General features: G+C 41.9%; 1 protein-coding gene across 2 annotated transcripts in view; it reads left to right on the forward strand.

Annotated features, from left to right (window-relative positions):
* Positions 1-19,714, forward strand: part of lzts1 (leucine zipper, putative tumor suppressor 1) — a 20,147-nt gene extending 433 nt beyond the window's left edge. Inside the window, exons 2-9 of one of the 2 annotated variants that reach the window (XM_053421486.1) lie at positions 8,793-9,139; positions 9,229-9,357; positions 15,507-15,663; positions 15,757-16,148; positions 16,275-16,448; positions 17,056-17,187; positions 17,476-17,670; positions 18,410-19,714. In XM_053421486.1, coding sequence (XP_053277461.1) covers positions 8,909-9,139; positions 9,229-9,357; positions 15,507-15,663; positions 15,757-16,148; positions 16,275-16,448; positions 17,056-17,187; positions 17,476-17,670; positions 18,410-18,949 — 1,950 coding nt within the window. In that variant the 5' untranslated portion in view covers positions 8,793-8,908 and the 3' untranslated portion in view covers positions 18,950-19,714. The remainder of the gene's footprint in view (positions 1-8,792; positions 9,140-9,228; positions 9,358-15,506; positions 15,664-15,756; positions 16,149-16,274; positions 16,449-17,055; positions 17,188-17,475; positions 17,671-18,409) is intronic. The other variant, XM_053421487.1, reaches the window with a different exon arrangement.
* The last annotated feature ends 2,415 nt before the right edge of the window (positions 19,715-22,129 follow it).

Genomic DNA, 22,129 nt, shown 5'->3' on the forward strand with positions numbered 1-22,129 from the left:
GTGGCACTTGCAATCCGCATCGATTCCAGTGTACATGCAGATTTGTTCAGTGCAGGTGTTTGTCCCAAGCAATGTTTGTCCCTCTTGTTCTGAGTGAACCAAAGTCTGTCTGCAAGGGAGCAGCCCAAGTGCTTCACCACTTTTAAAAGACAAGCTGAATTTGCCTCTGGGTTTTGAGGCAGCTCTAGAGGAAACGTCTGCTTTCAACTTTTCTTTTCTTCTCAGGAAACCGCCGACACTGTTCTTTACTTTCAGCCCAGCCTTGCCTGGACAAACCATTGTTTTTAAAACTGGAGAAATAACAGGGCGCAGCACGAGGCTCCATTTAAGTGTTGCACTGTACACAGCAATTTAGAGGGAATGAACTTCACAGAGACAGTCGTTATTGGTATTTTTAAGCGTGAGTTAAATCTGTCTATCCAGATACGTCCAACCCTGTGGTTTTTATAGCTGGAAACAGCAGTTCTTAATTATTCTGGTGCATAATTGTTGCAAACTCAAGGAAAACATTTGCATGTGGAACAGTTTGCCCTTTGCACAACCTCCCAGTGTCAGCACTGTCACACCTGTGCACAGTACCACACGTGTTCAGACATGAATTACTGTACATTGTGCTGGTGACAAGGTGAATTGGTAGGGATAGGGCACCTGCTCAGACACGCTCAGGATTGCGTGTTGTACCTGATTGTACAGAGGGAAAACACAGGACTGAGACAGAATCAAGAGATGAGGGTGGGGAGGATAAAAAGAGCAAAGACACTTCTGCGCCTTGTCTTAGAAGAGTTGCTTGTTTCCTTATGTGAAGTGAAGAATCTCTTTTGCTGATGTAAATATTTTGACTTTTTGTATGATTTCATATATATATATATATATATATATATATAGGTATTTGTTAAGGGAGTGAAGGCAGCTCAGTTTCATATCTGTGACAAACCATTAGAGCTGTCATGACCCGCTAAAGAAGACGCTGCTTTAAATAACTGTCCCAGATACCCAAATACAGCATCCTTTCCTGAGTGAAGGCTCCGAGTCAGAGATGTGCAGCATCTCCACATCTCTGTGAGTCTCAGCTCATGACGGTGTTTCAACTTTTCCATCACGATTGCCATAAAGCTCTTTAGAACAGAATTACCCTCAAACGTGGTGACAATCAGCTGAACAGATGTGCGCAGATGGTGAATATCTGACTTTTGTTGGTTTTGACACCTCAAGCTATGAAAGGGCCATGTTGAGTTTCCCTGCATTAGAAAAGTGAGGGCGCTTTTATTTTGGAGCTGAGCGCAGGTATCGCCTGCAGCACATATTTCCAGCTGCTTTCAGGATGATATAGATCCCCGAAAGTGATCTCATTGTGCCTTCTCTTACTCCCACATTACACCATTCACACACACACACACGCACACATCCACACACGCACGCTCACAGCTACAGCAGATTAGGAGGATGGGAGGATGGTTATGCTCCTGAATGACAAGCTTATCACTGAGTCGTCAGTTGGCAGGGTCAATGGGCCCCGGTGCCAGGAGAGGCCTCATTCTTCTCCACCTACCTCTGCATGTCATCCCACTGTGATACTGTATCAAACAAGGATTGTATGAGACAGACTTGGCAGAACGAGACGCTGCAGTGACTGTGTGACTATTAGAGAAATACCCGGGTTTTGTGGTGTTTATGTAATACGCATGATTCACTGCGATTACCAAGTTCAAACTGTGTGTCTTTTGTGTGTGTTAAGAATGCAGTTGTATGATCCAGCATCCTAATACCACTCAAAACTAGAATTGTTCTCAGCGGAGCCTCCGTTTAGTCACTTTAAATCAAAACCAGCCTTATAGCTGAGACCACAGCTTTATGTTTGTCATTGTTTGTTGTTGTAGGTTTCTAGTTCTTTTTGTCACCATACAGCAGCTGAAAAAAACAACAACACCCCCGTGAAACACAACTAAATCTACAAAATACAGATTTTTATTTGGATCCACACGAAATTGCGAAGTGCACACACTCATCGTTACCAGCCCCCTAAATATGTCAAATTTTTTTGTTCAAGATTCCTAGATAATTGTTTTGAGGAATCAACTAAATTGCCCTTTCCTCGCAATTTTAAAGAACTGGAAAAAACTCATCTTGGATCTTCCCTTCAAGAATTGCAATCAGTAGAACAGATTCAGACGAGCTGCACCAATTGGAAGGAGCCATTAGTCCCTCAAACATGCCTGATTTTATTCTTAATCAAGATCCATAACCCTAACTTTAACCATGAATTATTCTCTGAGAAAGAAAATGAAAAGAAAATCCTGGATCAACAACAAGATTTTCTGGATTCTCCCTCCACAAAATGTCATGGTAATCCCTTTAGTATTGTTTGCATAATCCAGCTAACTAACAGACAGACAAGAACATAATATCCTTGGCCCAAGTAGTAAAACAAATGATATTATAAACTCAATTTATATGAAATGTTTATATTTCATTTGTATTATGAACACATGTGTATGAGATGAATATTTGTGATTTTTACATAAACAAAAATATCTGAAAACTGATCCAACACCAGTAACAGCCATCCAATGTTTATTAATATAACTTGTGCACCATGACAACATGAGTGTCTGTCTTGCTGAGAGCTCAAAAGTGTACAAACCATAACTGGTGTTTACATTTCATATTTATGAAGCTGCCATATCATGCATAAATGACCAATCCTGCTCAAAACAAGCAACCTTTAATGGAAAAGCTAAATATTCATGTTTAATGGAAGGGAAGTCATTCAAAAACGTCTAAAAATACTTTCACTTGTTACAGTGTGTACTTGCTTTTCTTAGAGTGGCATAAAAGCCTCAGAAGTAAATATTTTATGCCGATGCAGCAAGTTGGCGAGCTGCTGTTTCAAACCCATTCAATTCTATAAAACCACTGTTGGGCAGATTCCAGGGCTCTGCATGAGTTTGAAATATATCACAGAAAAGTGCTGCGACATATGGCCAGGCAATAATCAATCTTGTGAGGGTGGATGCAGCTCAACAAAGAATTATAAAGGGAAATTTCGGGTATTTAATTCTAGGACTCAATAAGAACTCCCTAAATTCGCCAGCATCAATTCCCATCTTCGTTACAGTACTAAAGGCCCCCATTTAGACTCCATTAAAATTACATTTTCCTCTATACCCCGGCTGCCAAGGTTATGCTAATGTCTTTGCTACCAGAGTGGTAGCTGGGTCAGCGGCGCGAACCCGGCGAGCAGCGCCGACAACCTCCTTATCTCTTGAAACCCGAGGAGGTTGATTGTTTGGTTGACCTCATGTCTCATTTGGATGCACATAATAGCATCTGATGTGCAATCTAATTTCAGCAGGGGGTCCTTTCGCTAGAAGCTGGCCTTTAGTCAAAGATGGTGCCACATGGCTGCCAGTAAAAGACTTTGAGATCAAATGAATGAGAATTAGATGTTTTTTAAGCAAACTTACAGTTCTTAACCTTCTCTCCGCATCCACACCATCCTCTTCTAACTCAGAACAGAGGAGACATTGATTGTTTGCTGGACAATGCAGTTATCAATGTATAATGCAGTGTTGGCTTCACAGAATATAAATCTCTCTTTCACACACACGCACTCAGACGTTGTCTTTCCATGTCTGTGTCTTTCTCTTTCTGCTCGTGCCTCTCGCTCTGTGCCTGGTAGTCCATCTCCTTACTCTGAGGCAGTAATGAGTGTCTGGTATTCTGCTCCTCAGCATTGAAGCACCATTCATGCTCAATCTCCTTTACAATGCACTAAAAGGATTACCCAATTAGCTGCTATTGGATGCCGTTGTGTGTGTGTGTGTTTGTGTGTGTATCTATGTGTGTGTGTGTGTGCCCGCCTGTGTTGGCACTGAGAGTCAATGATAGATGGCTATCTCTATACCCTGCACCTCACTCCCTGTTGATGTTCTGCTGGAGGCCACATTACTCATCCCAACTCAGCCAGAGGGTGAGTAAGACATGAGACGAGGAAGCTTGCATGTGTGTGTGTGTGTGTGTGTGTGTGTGTGTGTGTGTGTGTGTGTGACTGGCCACAGAGGATGACAGAGGAAGCTCTACCTCTCAATAATTCAGATCAGCTCATCATTTTCTGAGAATATCCCCGATTGCATATGCGCTGTTTCCTCTTTGTCTCCCTTTAATTTGTGAATTTCATTTTCTCTGAGTAATCTCTGGGATAATGGGAAATTCCTACTTCTTTACATTGTGAAACAGGGTTGAACCATCGACCGATTGGAGTTATCTAACAAGTTACATCACACTGTGAGCAAGATTTTCAACATTTTGCATTGAAAGGATGGAACAGTATAATGAGGATTGAGTTAAATGGATGTCTCATTCAAATTAAAAGGTATAATTCTGAATATTTGACAATTAATTTAAATTTAGATTACATTTCGGTTTGGCTGTAGTCCTGGCACAGAGTGCAGTGAAATAGCATTATGTATTAAAACATTGGGACACACTGGAGAGACTACAACCAGAAATGGATTCACTGTAGGATGGCATTCAATAGTGCCACAACGGTCCCCTCAAGAAACCATACTCAAATTCACCAGCTCCTGATTTTTTATTTGATCTTGAATCAGTTCTTCTCAAACCTTTACAGCATCCCTCACGTAATCCCTCCACCAACTTTCATGGTAATCTGCTCAGAAGTTTCTGCATAATCCTGCTAACTATCAAACTGAGAAACAAAAGCAGACGAAATATAACCTCCATGGCTGAGGTGACACGTACTGCCTGTGATGCCGAACAGGCTGCGTATCTCAATATATGTTGACTCACATATTGAGCCATGTGATCTGATGAGCCAGCATGAGGGAGGTGGAATCATGTCAGTTCTGGAGCTCTGTTCGTGTAAACATTTTCTCTTCAGTAGTTTGGTGATATCTTAAGTTGTCTCTTGTTCACTGTATTTCACCATAATTAAACAATAAACTTCCTGAACCTTAGAATAATTGGGGAAAGACTTAAAAAGATAAAACAAAAATAAAAAATAAATTACTTTTAAGTTTGGGTCTACTGCATACTAGTTTTAAAAGAGCTTTTACTAAATAAACCAGAAACACTTTTTATGAACACCATAATAATTTAAACAAGTTGGGGCTTCAAGTAACAAAGTGACATAGAAAAAGATATAAAACTGTGTTTACACATGAACAAAGAACAATAAGCTGTCCAAGACTGACCTAAAAAAACAGACACACTGAACTAGATAGATTACAAATACATCTGCTGGAAATTACCATATAGACAGTGAGAATTAAAAGTGATGCCATCTGGCACCGTGGCAGTGCGGAGATACAGTGGGAACACAAGACAGTTTCATGGTCATTGTGAGACAGGTATAAATCCTGGGGTCTTTATAGCGCGCTGCTGCCTTCCACTGGCTGTGCTAATGGATTGGCTATGCTCTGACGTGTGTGTGTGAGTGTCAATGAGTAAGTGTGGCGGTTTGTTAGCGCGTGTGTTTTGGTGTGGTGTCTCGTCTTTAGCTTCTGAGATCCAGCTGACCTGCCTGACACAAAGCACCCACACCCCTCCACCATCACCACACACACACACACACACACACACACACACACACACACACACACACACACGCATTGGCCCCTGCGTGCACACAGACACACACACACAAATCCAATGGGTGCAAACACTCTTTTTGCATGGACTCTGAAAAAACATGGAGCCAATCAGATATAAGATTATATCCCCCAACAACCCCCCCCCCCCCCACCCCCCACCCGTCCCGCCTCACCAAAGGTCTTAAATCATGCTGTCCACCCAAACGTAGTGAGGTCAGACCATTTGAACCGCATATTAAAAATTTGCCACGATGGGGCAATCAAATTATTATCAGATGTGAATCAAATACAAGCAGGAACAGGCCGTTTTTTTATTAGCAGGTGAGTGAGGACATAAAAGTGAAATCACAGGATCATTGTTCAGACAAACACGCTGGGGGCTGTGAAAAGGACTAATCGAGGGAACAATGGCTGAAAGGAGGAGTGAACGGTTCTGCTCCAAAAAAAGATTAAACTGCACAGATGCCGTCTTATTTGATAAGTGGGTCAGTGAAAACCCTTGATGGTAAAAAAAAAGTTTCGACACGATGATGTAATCTGGTGAAACCTTTTCTGTCTGCAGTTGTTGAACGATCACATCATAGGGTCATTCTCTAATTCTCATGGTTATTAGTTTTAACAGATTGATCTCATTTTTGATTTGAGTTTGATCCATGAAACCGGTCGTGTTCTATCTGTAGGCAGTATTCTTTCCTCCTCGTATTTCTCTTCACTTTAGATGAAAATATACGTTTACTTGTGACAAAAATTGGCTGAAAGATTTACAATTACATTGTTGGCAGCACAGCTTAGGGGCCCCCATATTTTCTTTTGTTGTTTGCTCATTTTGAACACACTAGCTTGTATATTTTCCTGTCGTGGTGTGTGATTGTAGAGAGACTTGTACCCCAGCAATAAGACTGGATGTGTGTGTTGTTTGTGTGGACATTTAAAGGTGTGTGGAAGAGTGTGTGTGTGTGTGTGTGTGTGTCTGAACAAACGCCATCAAGAAAGCACAGAGGTAAATCACTGTAAAACTGAAGCTCTCCAGTCCTCTCATTGTGAGGACTAGTCATTTATTTTACACTCAAATATGGTCCTGGGCTGTTTGTGGAAGAATACATCAACTGGGACACAAGAGTCCAAACAAAGAGCGGCACACTTCAACAGACAAAGAGCGAAAGAGAGAGGGCAAGCGCCTTTTTTTTCCTCCTTCGGATGGAGTGTTGTTTGTTCAGGGTGGGTGCAGGGCACCGAGTAGGACGGATGGATGGAGGGAGGGACTGATGGAAGAAGGGAGGGTTGAGGATGAATGGTTATTACACAGTTAGTCGATGGACAAACAGGGGGGGGTGTCGGTGGGTGATAGTAGGGAGAGGAGGGGGGTGTAAAAGATCTTTTGTGAAGGCCGGGAGTTAATCACTTGAGCGGCACACGCCGGTTCTATAGAAGCACATGTTGGACACTGGTTCCCCTGGGGGGGCCTGGGGGGGTAGTGGGAGGCCCCAAAACACACACACACACATGCACGGCTGAATTTACATGTCGGTTATAATGCAGAGCTGTGTAGAGGCCATCCAGAAAAGCAGGGAAGACCCACCCCTCCACCACAGAACAGACAGCTAACCCTCCTGGCTGTGCTGATAGCTCTGCATTCGCTGCTGGTTCATTCAAGGCCATGCACACACACACGTGCGCACATATCTGGATTTTTGCTTTCTCCACGACTGGATAGATGACTCTGCAGGGGCCTCGCTAGAGACGGATGCTTTAGTGGGACCGGGCAGTAAGTAAAGATCTATTGTTTCATTACTCCAGTCCCATGTCTGTGGTGGATGCTAATATCTGAGAGTGATAGTGAGGAGCAGGGTTTAGATTTAGGGGCAGACACGCAGGCACAGCGAGGAGAGCGAGGCAGTCACAGTCATGTCAGGGGCTGTTTGCGTCAGGGACACAGGGGGAGGCTTTGCTTTGTACTTGTGAAGGTACAAATTTAACATCACATAACATTCATTAACTCAACACGTTTTGTTGTTAACTTTGTAGGATTTTTTTTTTTGAATTTCATCCTGAACAAAACAGCAGATCAGCAGTGAAGCTGTGCAGGCAGATTAATTAACATTGACTCTGTGATTCTTTCATCGTCAGAAGCTTTCCCTCCCATGTTCCGCCTCAAAAAAACTGAAACTATTAGCTGTTTCTTCCGCTGTATAACCATCACTCAAAGTTTCCTAATTCCTTGTCTCACTAGCTGTCTGTCTGTGATTCTCCTCATGGTGAAACATCTTTTCCCTGCACGTCTCATCACGCCTATCATTGTTTTGGGGGGTGATGAAAAGTGACAGCCTTGATCAGCGCTCATTCCGCATTTTCCCCTTCAATCATGCTCATCAAACACCTCTGGAAAATGACACTGACAGCTATGTGTATACAGACACACAAGTATGGATTAGCCTGGGGCCAAATGCAATGTGGACTAATATGTGACTTAAAGCGGGCCCATTAGGCTTCAAGCTTTGTTGCTGCGGCTATTATAAAATGGTTGAAGACTGGGGACCAGGTGGTTAGGGGAGCCCTCGAGCCTGATCAGCCAGCAGCCTTTTGCTCTGGGGTTTTTCCCCTGTGGGTTAGAGATCACGACAAGCAACATCTGGGGTCTGCTTGTCTTTACAAAGAGGATGGATCGCATCGCCAGTACCTCTACGACATGTTTTTTCTCTGTTCCCTCTTCCTATCGTCTTTCACAGCTAGAGCCAATTACACTTTTAACACTTGAATCATGCTCTGTGGTCTTTCTATACAATGCTCAGGTGGAATATCAAATGCAAAATGATTGCAGTGTTGTTCTGATGGCAGCTCCAGCCCAGTGTTGAGCAGGCAGTAAATAGCCTAATTGCCAGTTTGTTTAGAGGAAGGGCACCCAAAGGGTTATTTGTCAAATTCAACGGCCGAGCCATAAATCTAGACACACAAAGCCAGGCAGGGTGCCAAGATGGACTCTTTTTTACTTTGCAAACGTGAACACACCTGCTTCAGCGCTGCATGTCTGGACTGAACAGGGATCAATCAAATTAAACAACACAGGGAACCTGATGAGCACCAGAGGAAGGTGTCAGGTGACTTTGTCCTTTCATGGAGGAAAAAAACCTTGTTTAAGGATCAACACTGATGTTTGTGTATTATCTATTTTTTGTTCTGCAGACGATACCTCTGACGCTGCCTCTCCGGTGTCATGAGTTGTGTCTTCTCCTCGCTTCTGTGTAACTTCGCCACCTGGACTTCAGCCTCACCATCCGCTCACCTATGCCTGCAGGATCATGGGGAGCGTCAGCAGCCTGATCAACGGCAATAGCCTCAACACGACACACTGCCGGGCGTCGGAGTACAGGATCAGAAAGGGATCCAACCATCACAGAAAGAGTGGCGGCTGCAGCCTTGACGGCTTACTGAACTGTGGTTTCACTCAGGGCTCCTCGTCCGCAGCTCATTCCTCCAAAGGCCTCACCCACTCCCGCTCAGGACGGAGTGAAGATTTTTTTTACATCAAGGTGAGCTCACATGCTTTTAAGGTGACGTGAATATAACTGCATATATTTGCCCCGCTCTTAGTCATAATGTCTATCCTGTTTCACAAAAGGTGAGCAATAAAACGAGGTCAGCCAATCACAGAGGAGGATCGATGGAGGACAAAGGGAACAGAGATGGGGAGTCAGACGGGCGACTGCAACCAAAGCTGCTGCTCATGTCGAGGAAAATGAATGAGGCGGTGAGAAAAATGTCCAGTTTACTGCTCACATATAAATGTTACTGTATCTAAAACACTTTTAAAATAGATTTAAAACAGTTTAACTTTCTTAGGAAATATGGTACTTTATTTAAAGAGTGATTTTACCACTTCAACGTACCCATTCACATTCACCCATTCACGTACACATTCGTACGAGGCTCCCCGTATTCTAAATTTTTTCATCATTCATTCACTATCGGCACAGTAGTCAGGGGCAGTTTGAGGATCAGTATCTTGCCCAAGGAAAGATCAAGAGCAGTCTGGAGGAATTGTATTATCAACCTTCTGTTTATAGTGGGTGACCCTCTCTCCTGAGCCCCGGCTGCCCCAAAATAACTACATTTGCTTTGTTGCAATAAGTTAGATGAGAAGATGACTGGCAAACTCCTAACTGTATGTTAAATATGTAGCCAGAGCCCAAAGCTGTTTAGTTTAGCTTGGCATAAAGCCTGGAAACAGGGGGAAACAGCAAAACACACCTACAAGCAACTTGTAAGTTCACTAATTAAAATGCAATTTATCATTTGTTTATACCATAAGCTTAAAAAAACAACAGTTTTACAAGGGATTATGCATCGTATAGTCCTTGGCTTGGAGCAGTTGCCAGCCAATCATTTGAGACTCCAGGATGTTACTGCTCCCAGCACAAGAATAGATCAACACATAACGCTGCCTGCAACGTGGAACATTTTCAATTTTACGCTTCGTTTTAATGCACGGAGTGAAAAAAAAAAAAACATACATGGTGTAAATTAGTCTGCCTTAGAGGTGCTGAATATGAATGCTTTTTTACCTTTGGTTCAAACCATGCTAGCTGTGTAGACCTGTTTTATGCCAATCTAAGATAAGCTGCAGCTATTAGTAGCAAAACTGTCACCAACTTTGAAAACCTTATAGTTGAGGATAAATCCACAGCAGGTGGTTTAATAGGTAGCAGCCATCCCATATAACCTGCATTGAGCCCTTCTCAGTTTATCAATCACCTCCCCCCAGATTAATGACCCAAGCATGCCTTGATCTTCTTAGAGAAGTCATTCCTGTGCCAAGAATAAGAAAGCAAATAGAGACTCCTTCAATAGGCCTTTATTCCTCCGGGGCATTGGGAGGGAAAGGAGGAGCAGCGGAGGAGAGAGAGAGAGGATAGGATAAAGGAAAAAAGAGAGAGATCGAGGGGCCAAAGAGAGTTTGAGGCATAGAAAGAGAGAAAAATGAGGAAAGGCATCCCAGTCATGAAGTCAGTGAGAAGGAATGCTGAGCTCACAAGCTTTACCTCTTACACTTCAGCAGTAGCTCATATTATTAATATCCCAGAGAAAGGCTATTTATCTTCCCTCAGACAGCACATGGGGGAGAGAGGTGGGATGCAGAGGGGAGGACAGAGAGGAGGGGAGGTTTGGTACTGCTCGTGACGTTCTTGGACAGCACAGATGGGGCATGTGGAGTATAAGTTCATCTTCGAAATGAGTTTTCTCTTTTATGACAGTCTGGTGAATTTTACTTGCAACTACTGCTGTGTAGCTTTTAAACAATATATTTATTGAGTTTTACATATAAGAAACATACATTCAAACATTTATAAACATACAAACGTTTATGAACACCCCCAACCCACAATCAAATACTCAGGGTAAGGAAAAAAAGGCAGAAATTAAAAAAACTTAAATGAGATTAAATAAAATAATAATAAAAATATAATAATAAATGGAAGTAAATAAAGACAGAAATATACAAATACAAATAAATAAAATAAAATTCCAATCAATCAAATCAAAAGCCTAGATAAAATAACGTTCTCTTATTCATAATATTAGTTAGATATTATTAATATTCATCCCATTAGGTGCTGCTATTTTATTCTGTTTCACTCATTAATTTCCACTTGGTCGCTTTCCAAAAATTGCATGAAGGTGTCCCATATCTCCTTGAATTTACTGTTTTTCCCTCTGACCACATATGTTAATTTCTCCAAGGCAAGGCAAGAAGCCATTTCCCTTAGCCACATTGCAGTTGTAGGACTGTCCACACTCTTCCATCTCAAAGCGATCACTCTCCTGGCTTGAAGCATACACAGGTTAATCAAAGGTGCTGTCTTTCGGCTTGGTACAAAGTGATTAGGATAGATAGCTAATATACAGAACTTTGCCTCAAGAGGGACCTCTATGGCAGCTATACGTGTGACCAGGTTAACTGTATTCTTCCAAAACAACTGAATTTTTGGGCATTCCCACATACAGTGCAACAGTGTGCCAACATAAACATTGCATTTAGGACAATTATCAGGAATGTCAGGGTTAAACTTATTGAGTTTCACAGGTGTGACATATGTCCTGAACAACCATTTATACTGTAACAGTTTCAATGCAGTGTTAATCGTCTGCATTTGTGCTTTTAAGCAAGTATTTTCCCACTCAACCTCAGTGATATCTACTCGTAGATCGTCCCTCCAGGCATTAAGTCTGGAGTGTGAGGTGTCTATAGATTTGGATCTCAGCATAGTATACAATAATGCCATTTGTCTTCGATTATTTCCACTCTTTACAATAATACTCTCTGTATCTGAGAGGGGCGGCTCCAGTAAGCTGTGGGTCTGTGATGTTATAAAGCTTCTTAACTGTAAATATTTAAAATAGTGTTTTCTAGGGATCCCATATCTATGAACCAGCTGATCAAAAGTCATTAGTTTCCCTTCTACATATAAATCCGCTATTTTGCCCAAACCCTTTTCTGCCCATTGTTTGAATCCACCATCAGCTCTACCAGGAACAAAGCTGTCATTGCCCCATATCGGGGAGAATTGGGAGAGTTTGGGTGCATCCCCAACATAAGCATGCGCTTCATGCCATACAGAGAGGGTATTCTTAACAAATGGATTTTTCGTCTGTTTCTTGAGTATCTTAATAGGAGCAGAATACATATATGATTGAAGAGGTAAACCGTATGTTGCAGTGCGTTCGATAGCTATCCATGCTGGGGGGTCAGAGGAGAAGTAAAACATAGCTGTGCGCAGCTGTGCTGCCCAATAGTACCATTGTAGGTTAGGTAGCTGAAGCCCCCCTCTGTCGTAGGGAAGATACAGTAAGGAGAGCCGCAGTCTTGGACGCCTGTTATTCCATACAAAATTTGAGAACAATTTCCTAAGATTACAGAAAAAAGTTTGTGAAAGTGGGAGAGGGATCGATTGAAATAAATAAAGGAATTTAGGGAGGATTGACATTTTAATTATATTAATACGGCCTAACATAGAGATCGGCATTGACATCCACCTACTCAAAGATTCGCTTGTGAATTGTACTATGGGATCATAGTTGAGAGCGACTATATTCTCAATTTCCGGGACTATTTTGATTCCTAAATATGTAAATCCCTCCTGGGTAACTGAAAAGGGGGTAACTACATTGGGGTTTTGTCTTTCATGTTCATTCAGAAATAGTATGGCTGACTTTGAACTATTAACTTTGTAGCCAGAGAATTCTCCAAACGAATTGATTAGGTCAGCGAGTGTTGGAATAGATGTATTCAAGTTGGACAAATAGATAACAACATCATCCGCAAAGAGCGAAATAATATGCTCCAGTTCTCCTATTTTAATACCGGAGATTTTTGGATGCTGCCGGATGGCCAAGGCCAGGGGTTCAATAGCAAACAAAAACAGAAGGGGCGACAAAGGACAGCCTTGTCGCGTGCCTCGGTGAAGACTAAAGGTCTGTGATATGAGGTTGTTTGTTATTATTTCTGCTGTTGGTTCTGTATATAAAAGTTTCACCCATTTAAGGTACTTTTCTCCCATCCCAAACCTTGCCAAGACCTCCATCAAATATTTCCATTCAATCCTGTCGAAGGCCTTCTCAGCATCCAACGATAGGATTGCATTATCTTTGGCATCACGCCTTTCATGTAATATATTCAATACTCTACGTATATTATGAAATGCCTGGCGTCCAAGAACAAAACCATTCTGATCATTAGAAATTAGGGATGGAACACATATCTCCAGTCTCCTAGCCAAGGCCTTGCATAATATCTTTGTGTCACAGCACATTAAAGATAGGGGGCGATAGGATCCCCTTTCTGTTGGTGACTTGCCAGGCTTTGGTACCAAGGTAATTAGTGCAGACCGTAAGGATGGGGGCAGGATTCCTGATTCATATGCCTCTTCGAACATTTTTAGCAGTGGAGGGAGCAATTTTTCTGGAAACAATTTATAAATCTCAATAGGTATCCCATCCGGCCCTGGGGTTTTTCCACTTCTCATGTTCTGCACAGCTTCTAACATTTCCTTAACCGTAAATAGTTTATCCAGTTCAGTCTTATCCTGATCTGTTATAGTCGGGATATCTAATTGGTCTAAGAATTCAATCTGTGACTGCGTGTTCTCTGGATATTCTGATTGATAAAGGGATTCATAAAATGTTCTAAAGGAGGAGTTTATTGCAGCTGGGTCTATTGCCATATTTCCATTTTCTAATCTAATTGAATTAATAGCTCTATCTGTTTGCATTCTTTTAATTCTCCATGCAAGGAGCTTCCCTGCTTTGTCACCTTGGTCATAGTAGGATTGTTTCAACCAAAGAAGATTTGCGGCAATTTTGTTAGTGGAAAGCTCTTTGTACCTAGCTCTCAACAGAAGAAGCTCTTTATGTTTCTCTGGGCTATCATTTTGATATAAATCTAACTCCAAAATTTTTATCTGAGTCTCAAGATTGATTAGTTCTTCAAAATGGGACTTCGATTTAAAGCTTGTATAGTTTATGATCATGCCTCTAATGTAAGCTTTAAATGCTTCCCATTTTACACTTGCACTTGTTTGATCTGTATTCAACTGGAAGTAGATGTCAATGTTATCACCAAGAAATTTAACAAATTTGGGGTCTTGCAGCCATTTGGTTTGAAAGCGCCATCTAGGGGGACATCGTGTAAGCCTTGGCATATGAAGGGTTAGAGAGATGGGGGCATGGTCGGATAGAACTATACTATCATAACCACATTCGTTTACCTGGGGTAGTAAACTCATGGAGATCAAAAAATAGTCAATACGTGATGATGTTTTATGAGTACTGGAATAACACGAATACTCCTTTCTGCTGGGATGGAACTTTCTCCAGACCTCAATTAAGTTAAGATCATCTATAGACTGTAGCAAGAGCTTTCTAGTATGAGGATGAGTGGTGTCAATGCCTGAAGAGCGATCGTTAACGGGATCTAGCACACAGTTATAGTCACCACCAATTACATATTTTCCAGGCATAGACGATATAGTAAGAAAGAGACTCCTAAAAAAAGAGTGATTGTCCTCATTAGGTCCATAAATGTTGACCAACGTAATTTGGACTTCTAATATTGTTCCCTGCAAAATAATATATCTGCCAGCTGGATCAATTATTTCCTGGTTGATCTTGAATGGGATTGATTTGTGGATCAAAATGATGACGCCTCTGGCTTGGGAGTTAAATGGGGCAGCAAAAATTTGTCCAGGCCATCTTTTTTTAACTTTGTTAATATCAGTCAGATGTGATTCCTGCAGAAAAATAATTTGAGATTTAAGTAGTCTAATCCTGCCTAGTACCTGTTTTAATTTGACTAGGTTATTCAACCCTCTGACATTCCAGGATGTGATCTTAATATCTGATCTACCTACCATTCAGTATTAAATCAATTATGAAGCAGAGCACCCTATGGGAGATGGAAATACTACACATTTTACCCAGGCAAATAGCGATAACAGTAATGAGAAGAAAAGAGAGAAAAAATAAAATTAAAATAAAATAAAAACACCACCTAAATAATAAAGATACCCTTGCTGTGTAGCTTTTAATACTGCCAGCTTGTAGTGAAGCAATTCTGCATGCATCACTGGTTCTATTTCTAATATGAAAAGAAATTACGGTGAAAAAATCCTACCCCTTTCATTTGTACAGACTTCCAGCATGTGACAATATTTATCTCGGTGAAAGCCAGTCATTACGATATTTCAAGTTTCTAGATGTGATTCCTCCACACCTCTTTGTTTTTTCCATAGCATTACAAGAGGACTTGGTATTTTGTTTTTCCTTTCCGCTAAGACAAGCCACTGAATATAAAAACAGAAATAGGGAAGAGCACCCCTGACTGTGTGTCATTTCAATCCTCAGACCACTGCTGAGAAGTCATTGGTCCGTTCCACTGCCTTCAAGCCTGTGCCTCCCAAGAGTGTATCCTCCACAGAGACAGGCCACAGCAGCCTGGACCGCATCCTTTGTCCTCTGGAGAAACCAAGGAGTTCAGACTTTAGACACAACACCTTTTCAGGTCTTTATCTATTTCATTTTGGTAAATTTATGTCTAAAAATTTTATTATGCAGGTTAAATGGCAAAGTCTGATATCGTCTTTTCTTCTTTCAGGGACTCTGTCAGACTCCGGACGTAACTCTATGTCCAGCCTCCCCACCCACAGCACCAGCGGCAGCCTAAATGCTTCCACAGGCCCTGTCAGTCACAGTGATCGCAGCTCAGCTCCTTTAAATAGTCTCGGCAAGGCAGCACAACCCAGTTTGCCTTCATGGGTCAAGGGGAATAGCACTAACCTTGACCCTAGCCATAGGACTCTTTTGAACACTGATGGCTTCGCAACTAAGGCTAATGGGGATGCCGGCTCCCCATTTTCCGTAGATAAGTCAAGCCCTCTCTCTGAAACAGCGGGTGGGATTCGATCCCCCATTACCACAGATGAGTCGCTGATTGAACATTTGGAACAAAGGCTGCTGGAGAGAGAGACTGAACTGCAGGACCTACAGGTATCAAGCTGTCACACAACAACAAAAAAACTCAGCTTTTAATCAAGATCATGGCCTCATCAGTTGTTAGACAGTGCAAATGTCTGAGGTTTTTTTTTCAATTCGGATCTGTTCACCTTACAACAGGGGAGTTTTGAGGAGAAGGAAGCAGACACCTGCCAGCTCTTTGATGAGAGACAGAGGTACTGTTCCGAGGAGATGGAGGGGCTGAAGCAGCGATGCTCCACAAAGTTACGACAAGTGTCGCAAATGGCAGCAAAAACCCAGCAAGCGCTCCAGCTGCAGGTCAGCCAGCTCCAGGTCAGTCCAATATGCCGTTTATTACCAGTCTGGTTGTTACCTTTTTACCTTTCCAGGTAATCAGTGAATTAATCTGTAGACTACGTCCCAAACAAACAAACAAATGTCTTTCACATATAAAGACGGAAGCAGAAGGTTGTCCTGATCAGAGGCGTTTACAGCAAGAGGAGAATGTCTGGAACATTCAGACAATAAGTGGCACCTGGGTAGTGCAGGCAGGAGGCTGCAAATAATGGATAAATTCTGCCGTAGAGATCAGTGTCCACCTTTCTCGTCAGAAGCTCTCAAATCTCGTTACCTTTCACAATCAACATCGGAGTTGCAATTTTCTCCGTATATTGCATTGTATTCTTCCAATTTTGCGTCTTTCGCATGCAAAGAACATCAGCTTATGGGGCTGGATGTACTGACACTTTAGAAACCAGATAATTGCACGGAGTTAGTGGACTCATGTACAGCTCCTCCACAAAATTACAGGATAATGTCCGAACATCAGTTTTCATGTCTGAAAGCAGCTAAAGAATCATATTCAGATTGAATATATCATCATTAGCAGACCTTGCGCACGTGCAAAATCTTGTGAAATGAGGAATGAACTCTTTTACAGGCAGAGAAGGAGAGGCTCCAGGACGACGTTTCAAAGTTGACCCGGGAGAAGGATCTCATCAAGCTCAGGCTGAGGTCTTACGAGGCCGAGAGCACACAGTTGGCGCCGACACTCGAGGAATCTCAGTGGGAGGTGAGTCATCAGCGATATCTGTCGGATTTTAAACCTGGCAGCTTACAAAGCAATCTAGTCCTCAAACCTTGAGTGATGCTCGTCCATCACCAGAGGAAAAATCCAACATTTTGTATCATGTTTAAGAGAAAACACAAATCCATCACTAAAGAATCAGACATCAATGCCTTTTTAAATCAGGGGCATTACTTAAATTTCCATTACAGAAAAAAATGTCTTGTTTTGCTATTACCACAGCTCTCTTCACCCATATTAACACATATATAAAATTGTCTGTGATCAATGTAGGTGTGCCAGAAGACAGGAGAGATCTCCCTGTTGAAGCTGCAGCTGAGAGACAGCCAAGCGGACATCAACACCAGGCTAAACGAGATAGTCAGCCTCAGGGCGTCGCTGAAGGAGAACGCAGTGAAGATGGAGATGCTTGAGAAACAGAATAAAGACCATGAAGACAAACTGCGCTCCCGCACTATAGAGGCCGAGGTTAGTGTGTCGATGATTCAGTGATGATACATTGCATAATGGAGTTTAAATCAGGATGTTTGAATAAAATTCCCACACCTTGCTTCATATGATGAATAGAAGGAATGGTAACTGCTAGTATATGAATCAGCTTCAGATGCTTTCAAGTTTTAGCAGAGAGACAGTGGGGTGTAAAAGTCTCACACCACTGCATAAAATGATGTCTTAAAGATATAAGGGTCGGTTAGTTATTTTTGAAAACCACTTCACGCCCCCCATTGCCATCAATAAATAAAATTGTTTTAATGTAAACGATACACAAAGCAAGTGTCTGGGCCGTTGCAGGCCTGTAACAAACAAAATCATTGGCTTGTGAACCTGTCTGTCAATAACTGACCTGCCTGTCTGTGCACATCCTGCCCGTGCTCTCACTGCGCATGGCGAGAGTCTTCAGCCCGAGAGGCGTACACCGCTTAGCAGAGATGATAGGCAGAAGTTATAGAGGGAGCCACGGTAAAGTTGGTTTATAGTAGTTGTCAGACAGAACACGTTAATGTGTTTCATGGCCTGGGATGTAACGGTTCTGTTTTCCATTGAGTCCTGCTCTTGCTAGCTTTTCCAGGATTACCCACCCTAGCTTTATTAAAAAAAGATAATTTGATGCTTCACATATCTAGAGTTGATACATCAGTCAGCATAATCGTCAGAATCTCTGCCCATGTATATATATATATATATATTTTCCATTGTTTTCATTCAGGTTTGCCAAAATGAACTCCAACGCAAGAAGAACGAGGCTGATCTGCTGAGGGAGAAAGTGGGCAAACTCGAGAAAGACATTCAGGAAATGAAGCAGGATCTGGTTGTGGCCAAAGAGGAGAGGCTGCGACATAGTTTGGACCTTGAGGCCAATGCCCAGACTCAGGAGAAACTAATCAAAGGCTCCGACTCCCCCACCCGGGGCGGGGGTGAGGGGAACAGAGAAGACGCCTCAACAGAGTCACTCCAGACAGAAGTGGGGCAACTGAAGCGGCAGCTCAGGGAGGAGCAGGACGCTCAGGAAAGGCTGGCAAACACCTTTGAGCAGGAGAGGAAGACGTGGAACAAGGAGAAGGACAGAGTCATCAAGTACCAGAAGCAGCTCCAGATCAACTACCTGCAGATGCACAGGAAGAACCAGGACCTGGAGAGGATCCTGAAGGAGCTGACCACTGAACTGGAGAGCAGGACGGAGCTGGGAATGGACATCTACAGCTCAGGGTTACAAACATACGAAGACGTTATTGCCACAGAGATTTGATGTGAGCACTCACTAACAATGTTTTTTTTCACCTCAGATATTTATGTCACAACAACTGGAGCTCACTGCTAACAAATCTTTTACTGTGGTTATTTAATAGAATATACATAATCTAGTTTGTTTGAGTCCAGGGCACATTCTTGTGATATACTTTGTGTTGACTGTGTTACTACTTGTTTAAAAGTAAATGCTAAGTTATTTATTGTTCAAATGAGAATTTTCTATTTTTTTTTATATGTTGACTAAAAATATCCCTCATCATTCAAATCACGCAATTTTTTTCTCAGTTAAAACAGCTGAGTCATCTGTTCCATGACTTATGTCAATTGGTCGCATGTAAAACATGATCAAGGTTGTCCACATGTCTGACAGAAAATGACAGTGATTTATCATCTATTGTGCGTCTAGGTTTGAACCTAATTGACATGGTCCTGTCTGTTTATTTTATTGTGTGCTCCTGAAGAGGGTTGTGCATGGAAATGAGCTTTAAACCAGTCTTTAACTAAACAAATACACAGGTCTTCTCATGTGATCAAGTGTCAAAATGGTTTCCCACTACAAATACATGTTGGGTTGTCATGTGTTTTCACCCTTAAATTCAATCCAACAGTGAATATCATATAGGTTTAATTACAAAAATGCATTAGTGGGATTAATATATTTTGTTAAACTAGTTGTATGTTGTTTTAAATTTTTCAGTTCTGTAAATTCCCCACTTCGAGTATCTAGTCGGATGTAACATAAATTTCACTCCACTGATGTGTTCATCGTGTTCATGAAATATTTATTTATTTATTCTAAGATTCACTTTTGAAATGAGATAATCGTGGTTCAGGAAGAAAGTTATTATCTAATTAACCGAAGCAACTCAAATTATTTTACCATTAAAAACATAGGGATTAAAACCTTGGCTCAGTGGACAGTGAGACCTTTGTTCAAGTAAACTACTGTATATATGTCTGAGCTCTGCAGAGAATGGAAGGTTAAGTTCACTATTAAAATGCCATGTTAGTGTCTGAAAGGAAATAGGCACAATACAGAACATACTAGAGAACACGTCTGGCAGATACCAAAGACAGATGCCCCTTTTGAGATCCACTGTGTTAAGAGGAAGAGAGAGTACAGGAGGTCTGTTAGTATGAAATGAAAGCAATTATTGATGAGATGAACAACAGGAAAATAAGTGATCCCCCGATAATGTCTGTATCTCTCCCGCCATTGTTCATCCAACTTCCTGAGAGTCCGCTGGCACTGCTCCACTTAGAGACAAACAGTCTTTTCTCACACTGGCCACGGCCATTTGGCTCCACAATTTTAGAGCAATTACACTTTCCGCAAGGGCAAAGTAGTTTGTGAACTAAAAGTTTAACCACTATCCACCCACTCAATACCCAGGGGCTCACATCGACTGTGAGGCAGAAGCACATGTACAGTATATGCACACACTGGGTCAGCGTGTGTGGCAATCTGAGTAACGAGGCTGCTCGAGGATGCTCAGCCTCCATTACATTGCATTACGACAGCAGGTCAGGAGAGATCTGGGCGCAGACAGACTAAGTGGAGCTCTGAGGTGAGGTGCTCTAAACTGTGGCACTCAAACTCAAGTGACTGGTAAGTGTTTCACAGCCCATACTCGCAGCCTTAGCAACAGAAAGGGGGTCAAACAGGGAAGAAGCATAAGGCCGGTTAATACTGCAGGTATGGCCCTGGTAAAAGATTTCTCTGGTTTCAGTAAATAAAATCAAACCTGGATAAAGTTGGGAAAAAGACCCCTCGGCGAATAAGTCTGTTTGCAGAGATGGAGCTGGCAATAAATACTGAGAAAGATGTGAGAGTGAAAACCCATATCTGATCATAACAGCAGCAAACAGTTATCGTTTCCTTCCAACACTTTGGCTCATTTACTGTGTTTTTATTCTGTTTATATAAAAAAGTAAATTATATTTACCTCAGCAAAAACACCTATTCAGGGAGGCTTTTTGCCAAAAGAAGACAAAGAAGTGAGCAGGTTTATATGCTAAGATAAACAAAAATATATTACAACATTAATCTGCATCACGTTTGCTTCTTGTGATCACTAAAACTGAACTTTAAATCATTTCATGCATAGGTGAATCTTTTTGATTGAGTAAAATGCACCATGATAAACAATACACTGCAGCCATAAATTCTCGGAGATATTAGATAGACAGAAAAGAGGTTTGTCTTGTTGTTATTTATTACAAAATTATACAGGTGATTGCTGGATTTTGACTCAGATAAATATGGGTGTTCATACACACTCAAAGCTGTCTTCAACTGCTCTCTCTTGTCAGCCCCTCATTATCATTCTCAATCCCTCTTGGACTTAAATAATGAGAAGATTGTTTTCTTCTCTGTCTAATCATCTAATTTCAGCCTTTTGATAGTGTTTCCTTCCGCGCGCCGCACCTCTTTCCAGCTCGCCTCCTGTCATAACCGGGCTGATTGGACCGAATCAAAAATGAAATCAAATTAAGGCCCATTGTTCACGCGTGCGGCTTTGTGGCTGACATGAAAGAAGGACCAAACAGAAGAGATAACAAGAAATTCAAAGTCGCCGGTTTTACATGAAAGAAAATAGCGGAGCTGGGTGGGTGGTGGTGTTGGCTGGGAGGGGGTGGGGGGGTTCTTTATCAGAATAACCAAATCAGACAGATCACCGACACTTATACAATAAACAAAGTGTGCAACAATGTGTCCCTGTGCTTTAAACAACACGACTATCGTTTTTTTTTACAATCTACCAATTGTCAATAAAGTCACGAAGACAAAGAGGTTTTTGGGAAGGTTATGATGTACTATCTCTTTTTTTGTCGACTCAGCTGGACACACAGAGCCGTAGTCCAGCAGATGTCTCTGTGTGATTGGACAGCAGTCAGGCAGCAGTAGGAAGACGCTGGCTGATAATTTAGCCCTGCCCCACAGTGACATGATAATAATGCACTCATATCCTGCTGTGATTCTCCTGATCGGCTGACAGTCACACACAAAGGGGCCCGCATTCATTAGAGAGGCCCATTTGCAAACCTTGTGCAAAAACACAAAACAAAAACAGGATCTCTGGCCACATATATTTATAGCAAACACATGTAATAACTTCACTATTTGAACCACGGCAGAAATAAATAATAGTTGTCCTGTGAAATAGGAGTTTGCACT

Source organism: Pleuronectes platessa, chromosome 4, assembly GCF_947347685.1.
Source record: "Pleuronectes platessa chromosome 4, fPlePla1.1, whole genome shotgun sequence".
Lineage (NCBI taxonomy): Eukaryota > Metazoa > Chordata > Actinopteri > Pleuronectiformes > Pleuronectidae > Pleuronectes > Pleuronectes platessa.